The sequence below is a fragment of the Trachypithecus francoisi genome, unplaced genomic scaffold (assembly GCF_009764315.1).
Source record: "Trachypithecus francoisi isolate TF-2019V2 unplaced genomic scaffold, Tfra_2.0 Lachesis_group5, whole genome shotgun sequence".
In the NCBI taxonomy this organism is placed as follows: domain Eukaryota; kingdom Metazoa; phylum Chordata; class Mammalia; order Primates; family Cercopithecidae; genus Trachypithecus; species Trachypithecus francoisi.
Window position 1 is genome coordinate 144,867,192 of NW_022681470.1, and position 9,103 is coordinate 144,876,294.

At 48.9% G+C, this 9,103-nt stretch overlaps 1 protein-coding gene across 3 annotated transcripts in view; it reads left to right on the top strand.

Annotated features, from left to right (window-relative positions):
• The window catches only part of PLIN3 (perilipin 3), a 29,217-nt gene extending 26,611 nt beyond the window's left edge, over positions 1-2,606 (top strand). For all 3 annotated transcript variants that reach the window (XM_033200153.1, XM_033200154.1, XM_033200152.1), the window contains exon 8: positions 1,405-2,606. In XM_033200153.1, the coding sequence (XP_033056044.1) occupies positions 1,405-1,746 (342 nt within the window). In that variant the 3' untranslated portion in view covers positions 1,747-2,606. The remainder of the gene's footprint in view (positions 1-1,404) is intronic.
• Positions 2,607-9,103: the final 6,497 nt, after the last annotated feature.

Genomic DNA, 9,103 nt, shown 5'->3' on the forward strand with positions numbered 1-9,103 from the left:
TTGCTCTGTCACCCAGGCTGGAGTGCCATGGCATGATCTTGGCTCACTGCAACCCCTGCCTCCTGGGTTCAAGCAATTCTTCTGCCTCAGCCTCCCGCATAGCTGGGACTACAGGCACCTGCCACCATGCTCGGGTCATTTTGTATCTTTAGTACACATGGGGGTTTCACCACATTGGTCAGGCTGAACTCCTGACCTCCGGTGATCCACCCGCCTCACCCTCCCAAAGTGCTGGGATTACAGGCATGAGCCACCATGCCAGGCCTCCTTATGGTTTTGATTTGCATTTCCTTAATGACTTATAATGTCAAACAGCTTTTCATGTGCTCTCCCGATATCTTCTTTGGTGATTTGTCTATGCTTTTTAAAAAATTTGACTAGTGGCCGAATGCAATGGCTCATGCCTGTAAATCCACCATTTTGGGAGACTGAAGTGGGCAGATCACTTGGGCCCAGGAGTTTAAGATCTGGGCAACTTAGTGAGATCCTGGCTCTACAGAAAATTTTTAAAATGTAGCTGGGCATGGTAGTGAGTGCCTGTAGTCTCAGCTACTCAGGAGGCTGAAATGAGAGGATAACTTGAGCTCAGGAATTAGAGGCTGCAGTAAGCTATGATCACACCACTGCATTCCAGCCTGGGCGACACAGTGAGATCCTGTTTCTAATTAAAAGAAAAGAGGCTGGGCGCGGTGGCTCATGCCTGTAATCAATCTCAGCACTTTGGGAGGCTGAGGAGAGCAGATCACTTGAGGTAAAGAGTTCAAGACCAGCCTGGCCAACATGGTGAAGCCCATCTATACTAAAAATACAAAATTTAGCCGGGCGTGGTGTCATGCGCCTGTAGTCCCAGCTGCTTGGGAGGCTGAGGCAAGAGAATCGCTTGAACCCAGGAGGCAGAGGTTGCAGTGAGCCAAAATCATGCCACTGTATTCCAGCCTGGGCAACAGAGCAAGGCTCTTACCTCAAAAAAAAAAAAAAAAAAAAAAGGGCCGGGCGCGGTGGCTCACGCCTGTAATCCCAGCACTTTGGGAGGCTGAGGCAGGCAGATCACGAGGTCAGGAGATGGAGACCATCCTGGCTAACACGGTGAAACCCCATCTCTACTAAAATACAAAAAATTAGCTGGGTGTGGTGGCGGGCACCTGTAGTCCCAGCTACTCGGGAGGCTGAGGCAGGAGAATGGTGTGAACCTGGGAGGCGGAGCTTTCAGTGAGTGAAAATCGCGCCACGGCACTCCAGCCTGGGCGACAGGATGAGACTGTCTCAAAAAAAAAAAAAAAAAGTTTCGCCTATGGAAAGGGTTTTCCCCAAGGTTAGTGGTAGAACCCATCTTTCCCTGGCTTCAGCTCCAGTTGCCTTTCCTGAAACAAATGGTCCTGATTGGTGTCCCCATCCCCTTCTCAGCAGGTCGAGTCCCGGGCGCTCACCATGTTCCGGGACATTGCCCAGCAACTGCAGGCCACCTGTACCTCCCTGGGGTCCAGCATTCAGGGCCTCCCCACCAATGTGAAGGACCAGGTACAGCAGGCCCGCCGCCAGGTGGAGGACCTCCAGGCTACCTTTTCCAGCATCCACTCCTTCCAGGACCTGTCCAGCAGCATCCTGGCCCAGAGCCGAGAGCGCGTCACCAGCGCCCGCGAGGCTCTGGACCACATGGTGGAATATGTGGCCCAGAATACACCGGTCACGTGGCTCGTGGGACCCTTTGCCCCCGGAATCACTGAGAAAGCCCCAGAGGAGAAGTAGGGGGAGAGGACAGAACTTAGCGGGCCCCATCTCTATGCTGCAGCTCTGCTCCGGAGTCCTCAACCCAGGGCTCATTTCAAACCGATTTTCTAGCCACTCCACCAGCTCTTCTGTGCTGTCTGCTTGGGAAGCTGAGGCTCTCAAAACTGGGGCATCATCCAGCTGACCAATCTCTCAGTCTCTCTGAGCTTGGAAGAAGCCTGTTCTGAGCCTCACCCTATCAGTCAGTAGAGAGAGAGGTCCAGAAAAATATTTTTTCAGGAAAGTTCTCCCCCACAGAACTTTTTTTTCCTTGTTAAAAGTCAGGAATATAGGCCGGGTGTGGTGGCTCACGCCTGTAATCCCAGCACTTTGGGAGGCCGGGGCGGGCGGATCACCTGAGGTCAGGAGTTCAAGACCAGCCAGGCCAACATGGTGAAACCCCGTCTCTACTAAAAATACAAAAAAATAAAAATGAGCCAGGCGTGGTGGTGGGTGCCTGTAATCCCAGCTACTCGGGAGGCTGAGGCAAGAGAATCGCTTGAACCCGAGAGGCGGAGGTTGCAGTGAGCCAGATCACGCCATTGCACTCCAGCCTGGGGGACAAGAGCGAGACTTAGTCTGAAAGAAAAAAAAAAAAAAATCAGGGATATAGTTCATATCCCACTTCTTTGTTTACACCAATGTCCCTGGATATCAGCCTGTAGCTAATGGACTTGGATTTCTGGTCTAAGTGGGCATCCTGGGGATGGGGTGGAACACTGAGCTTCTAAGCCTCAATGTAGTGTAGAAAGGTGCTGGGGCCTGTCTGGCAAGCCTTGTTGAAATGCTCTGGCATTCAGTATTGCCTTAATAAACTTCACCCACAACTGCATACAGGCCGTGTGTGTATGCGTGTGTGTCTTCATCTGTCCCTGCTGCTAGAACAGAAATACCTTAGGCTGGGTAATTTATTTATTCATTTATTTATTTTGTAGAGATGGGGTCTTGCTATGTTGCCCAGGCTGATCTTGAACTCCTGAGCTCAAGCGATCCTCCCGCCATGTCCTCCCAAAGTGCCTGGCCAGGCTGGATAATTTATGAACAACAGAAATGTATTTCTCACAGTTCTGGAGGCTGGGAAGTCCAAGATCAATATGCTGACAGGCCTGGCACAGTGGCTCATGCCTGTAATCCCAACACTTTGGGAAGTCAAGGTGGGAGGATTGCTTGAGGCCAGGAGTTTGAGACTGGCCTGGACAACATAGCAAGACCCCATCTCTACAGAAAAAAAAATTTTTTTAAGTTAGCCAGACATGGTAAGGTGGGAGGGTCACTTGAGCCCAGGAGTTTGAGACTGTAGTGAGCCAAGATTGTACTACTACACTCCAGCCTGAGCAACAGAGTAAGATACCATCTCAGAAAAAAATCAAGTGACAATCTACAGTGTTTCTCTATGGTAGCTACAGAGAAGGGGAACTTCAGGGACTTCTCCCAGGGACATGGAGAAGATACATTCTCAGTCTTACAAAATACTGCTGGAATGGAGGCCAAATCATTGTCAGTCTTTTCAGTCCTACCCTAAGTACATGAGAGGGGTCATTCTCCCCGTCACCAACCACATGTTACTTTCTCTTTGTTAATCCGTATTGAAGTTGAATTCGTATGCACCCAAGTATAAGAATTTTTTTTTTTTTTTTTTGAGACAGAGTCTCTCTCTGTCGTCCAGGCTGGAGTGCAGTGGCGCGATCTCGGCTCACTGCAAGCTCCGCCTCCCGGGTTCATGCCATTCTCCTGCCTCAGCCTCCTAAGTAGCTGGGACCACAGGCGCCCACCACCTCACCTGGCTAATTTTTTTGCTTTTTTAGTAGAGACAGGGTTTCACCGTGTTAGCCAGGATGGTCTTGATCTCCTGACCTCGTGATCCGCCCGCCTCGGCCTCCCAAAGTGCTGAGGTTACAGGTGTGAGGCACCACACCTGGTCTCACCTCATCCTTTTGAGTATCTGGGAACTACAGGCGTGCACCACCTCACTAAGCTAAATGTTTTTTATACATATATATATACACAGATGTGGGTCTTGCTATGTTGCCTAGGTTGGTCTCAAACTCCTGGGCTCAAGCAATCCTCCCACTCAGCCTCCCAAAGCCCTGGGATTATAGGTGAGAGCCACTGCACCTGGCTCTCTCCCAATCTTCTTCCCAATTCCATCAGATAGATGCTATTATCTCCAGGGAAACTAAGGTGTAACCCAGAGAGCTCACCCTCAGCCCCACCTCAGCTACTAATAGCTAAGTAGTGATCTGAACTCAGGCCAGGCGCGGTGCCTTACGCCTGTAATCTCAGCACTTTGGGAGGCCAAGGCAGGCAGGTCACTTGAGGTCAGGAGTTCGAGACCCACCTGGCCAACATGGTAAAACCCTCTCTCTATTAAAAATACAAAAAATAGCTGGGTGTGGTGGCACATGTCTGTAGTCCCAGTTACTCGGGAGTCTGAGGCACAAGAATCACTTAGCCCAGGATGCAGAGGTTGCAGTGAACCAAGATCAGGCCACTGCACTCCAGCCTGGGCAACAGAGCGAGACTCTGTCTCAAAAAAAAAAAAAGAATTTGGACTCAAAAGAGTCAAGTTCTCTCCATGGTGCTCATAACCACCGCATTTTAAGGTAGCAGTGCCTGTTTTGGAATATCATACAGGATATATATGTTGACTTGGGAAAGTGTCAAAGATGTGTTGACAATGGAATACAGCTAAATATTGACACCATCTATGTCAAGGGTCAGCGCACCATGGTCTGTGAGCCATGTTTGGCCCACTGTCTGTTTTTGTAAATAAAGTTTTATTGGAACATAACCCCACTCATTTATTTACATGTCACCGATGACAGTAATGGCAGCATTGAGAAGTTGGGACAGAGACTATGTCTGGCCGTAATTATGAAAAAATATACATATGTACATATTTTTTGAGGCAGAGTCTCACCCTGTCGCTCAGGCTGGAATGCAGTGGTGTGATCTCGGCTCACTGCAACCTCTGCCTCCCAGGTTCAAGCGATTCTCCTGCCTCAGCCTCCCCAGTAGCTGGGATTACAGGTGAGAGCCACCTCACCCAGCAAAAATATTTGTTGTCTGGTCTTTTATAAAGAACAGTTTGCTGACCTCTGTCCTATGTGAATTAAAAAGGAAAATCAGATCAAAGAATATTCAGTATCATGTTCATGGATCTGTGGATATGTGTGCAAAAGTGGAAAACAGAGGCCAGGCACGGTGGCTCATGCCTGTAATCCCAGCACTTTGGGAGGCCAAGGCAGGCAGATTACTTGAAGCCAGGAGTTCGAGACCAGCCTGGCTAACATGGTGAAACCCCGTCTCTACTAAAAATACAAAAATTAGCCGGGCATGGTGGCACACAGCTGTAATCCCAGCTACTCAGGAGGCTGAAGTAGGAGAATTGCTTGAACCTAGGAGGTGGAGGTTGCAGTGAGCCAAGATCGCGCCACTTCACTCCCGCCTGGGCGACAGAGCGAGACTCTGTCTCCAAAAAGAAAAAAAAAAAAAAGTGGAAAACAGAATGGATAGGCTTGTAGGTGGAGGCTTCTAGGGGAAGTGGTGGAGAGGGAAAGTAGAAAAAAACTTGGACTTTTACTGGAATATTATATTTCTTTCTTTTTTAAAAAAATGTTTTCGAGATGTGTTCTCTCTCTTTTGCCCAGGCTGGAGTGCAGTTGTGCGATCATAGCTCACTAGTCTCAACCTCTTGGGCTCCGGTGATCCTCCCATCTCAGCCTCCCGAGTAGCGGGGCCTACAGGCACGTGCTGCCACGCCTGGCTCGTTTTTTCTTTATTTTTAATTTTTGTAGAGATGGGATCTCACTATGTTGCCAGGGCTGGTCTTGAACGCCTGGGCTCAAGCAATCCTCCCACCTCAGCCTCCCAAAGTGCTGGGATTATAGGCATGAGCCACCACACGCGGCCTGTTTCTTTCACTGAAGAAGAGAAGGGGCAACTACACCTCTCTGCAAGTGGCCAAATTCACCCATCTGCAGCCCTGGAAGTCTGAATGCTTCAGCCATTACCTTCTCTGAGCCTTAGTTTTCTCATCTGTAAAATGGGAACCATCAAACCCATTTTGATGGAGGAAAGGTTATTTTAAGACATTGATCAAGCCAGGCATGGTAGCTCATGCCTATAATTCCAACACCTTGGGAAGCCAAGGCAGGAGGATTGCTTGAGGCCAGGAGTTTGAAACCAGCCTGGTCAACATAGCAAGACATCATCTCTACAAAAGAAAAAAAAAATTAGATTAGCCAGGCATGGTGGCACGCACCTGCAGTCCCAGCTACTTGGGAGGCTGAGGTGGGAGGATCGCTTGAGCCCAGGAGGTCAAGGCTACAGTGATTAGTGATCACACCGCTACACTCCAGCCTGGGTGGCAGACTGAGACCCTGTCTCAAAAAAAAAAAAAAAAAAGACATTGATCAGATGATCACCAAAGCCCAGTCACGGTGACTCACGCCTGTAATCCCACCACTTTGGGGGGCCAAATTGGGACAATCTCTTACACCTCGGAGTCAGGGACCAGTCTGGGTAACATAGTGAGACCCTGTCTCTAAAAAAAAAATGTAAAAAATAATTCAACGCAGTATTGTGTGCCTGTAGTCCCAGCTACTTGGGAGGCTGAGGCAGGAGGATTGCTTGAGGCCTAGAATGGGAGGCTGCTTTGAGCTAAGATGGCGCCATTGCACTCCAGCCTGTGTGACAGAGTGAAATCCCAGCTCTAAAAAAAAAAAAAAAAAAAAGCCAGGCACAGTGGCTCACGCCTGTAATCCCAACACTTTGGAAGGCCAAGGTGGGCAGATCATGAGGTCAGGAGATCGAGACCATCCTGGCTAACATGGTGAAACCCCATCTCTACTGAAAATACAAAAAATTACCTAGTGTGCTGACGGGCGCCTGTAGTCCCAGCTACTCGGGAGGCTGAGGCAGGAGAATGGCGTGAACCCGGGAGACGGAGCTTGCAGTGAGCAGAGATCGCACCACTGCACTCCAGCCTGGGTGACAGAGCGAGACTCTGTCTTAAAAAAAAAAAAAAAAAAAAACTGGGTGCGGTGGCTCACACCTGTAATCCCAGCACTTGGGAGGCCGAGGCAGGCGGATCACGAGGTTAAGAGATCGAGACCATCCTGGCCAACATGGTGAAACCCTGTCTCTACTAAAAATACAAAAGTTAGCCAGGTGTGGGGGCGTGCACCTGTAGTCCCAGCTACTCGGGAGGCTGAGGCAGGAGAATCGCTTGAACTCAGGAGGCTGAGGTGGCAGTGAGCCAAGATCGTGCCATTGCCCTCCAGCCTGGTGACTGAGCGAGACTCTGTCTCAAAAAAAATAAAACATAAAAACAAGAGTCTGGGCGCAGTTTTGCATGGGGACAAGCACCTATGAGACACTCCTTGAATTGGCAATATTGGGATGGGAGACAGAGAGGCCAGGAGGATGTGTTTTAACATTCTCTCCCCTACCAGCCCTGGAGACCCTAAAGGGTAAGACCATTTCTCTCTTCCCCACTACTGTATTCCCAGAGCTTAGACATGCCTGGAACACAGTCAGTGCTCACTAAAATTTCTCCCTCACTGGAGAGAGGTGCTCACTAAGGGGAACTGTGGGAGGTTTGATATCGACATCACTTCCATTACTATCTCCCCACAAGAACTTTTAGGTGAACTTCAGCCTGGGGTCCCTGAATCTCTTGGGGGTGTTCAGGGTGTCTGTGAACTCTGATGGGGGAAAAAAAAATTCACATCTTTATTTTCACTGACTCTAACTGATAATTACCATTTCCTCAATTATTAATGGAGACGGCCGCAGGACCTGGGACTTTGTCCCTTTGACCCTAATAAAAGCCACAGATACTTTCAGATTGCATTGCAACCAGAAACACAACTGACACTTGTCACCACTGCAAAATCACTGTGATTATTAGATCTTATTTATCGTGGTGATAAAAATAATATTATAGGCCGGGTGCAGTGGCTCACACCTGTAATCCCAGCACTTTGAGAGGCCGAGGTGGGAGGATTGCTTGAGCCTGGAAGTTTGACAGCAGCCTCGGCAAGATAGGGAGACCCCTATAATAATAATAATTATTATTATAATAAAATTAGGCTGGTGTGGTGGCTCACGCCTGTAATCCCAGCACTTGGGAGGCCGAGGTGGGCACATCACCTGAGGTCAGAGTGCGAGACCAGCCTGACTAATATGGTAAAACCCCATCTCAACTAAAAATACAAAAATGAGCAGGGTGTGGCAGCCTGTAATCCCAGCTACTCAGGAGGCTTAGGCAAGAAAATTGCTTGAACTCAGGAGATGGAGTTTGCAGTGAGCTGAGGTCGCACCACTGCACTCCAGCCTGAGCCACAGAGTAGACTCCATCTCAAAAAAAAAAAAAAGTAGGGGGGACCCGGGCATGGTGGCTCACACCTGTAATCCCAGCATTTTGGGAGGCCGAGGTAAGTGGATCACTTGAGGTCAGGAGTTTGAGACCACCCTGACCAACCTGGAGAAACCCCATCTCTACTAAAAATACAAAATTAGCCAGGAGTGGTGGCACACGTCACCTGTAATCCAGCTACTCGGGAGGCTGAGGCAGGAGAATCGCTTGAACTCAGGAGGCTGAGGTGGCAGTGAGCCAAGATCGTGCCATTGCCCTCCAGCCTGGTGACTGAGCGAGACTCTGTCTCAAAAAAAATAAAACATAAAAACAAGAGTCTGGGCGCAGTTTTGCATGGGGACAAGCACCTATGAGACACTCCTTGAATTGGCAATATTGGGATGGGAGACAGAGAGGCCAGGAGGATGTGTTTTAACATTCTCTCCCCTACCAGCCTGGAGACCCTAAAGGGTAAGACCATTTCTCTCTTCCCCACTACTGTATTCCCAGAGCTTAGACATGCCTGGAACACAGTCAGTGCTCACTAAAATTTCTCCCTCACTGGAGAGAGGTGCTCACTAAGGGGAACTGTGGGAGGTTTGATATCGACATCACTTCCATTGCTATCTCCCCACAAGAACTTTTAGGTGAACTTCAGCCTGGGGTCCCTGAATCTCTTGGGGGTGTTCAGGGTGTCTGTGAACTCTGATGGGGGAAAAAAAAATTCACATCTTTATTTTCACTGACTCTAACTGATAATTACCATTTCCTCAATTATTAATGAGACGGCCGCAGGACCTGGGACTTTGTCCCTTTGACCCTAATAAAAGCCACAGATACTTTCAGATTGCATTGCAACCAGAAACACAACTGACACTTGTCACCACTGCAAAATCACTGTGATTATTAGATCTTATTTATCGTGGTGATAAAAATAATATTATAGGCCGGGTGCAGTGGCTCACACCTGTAATC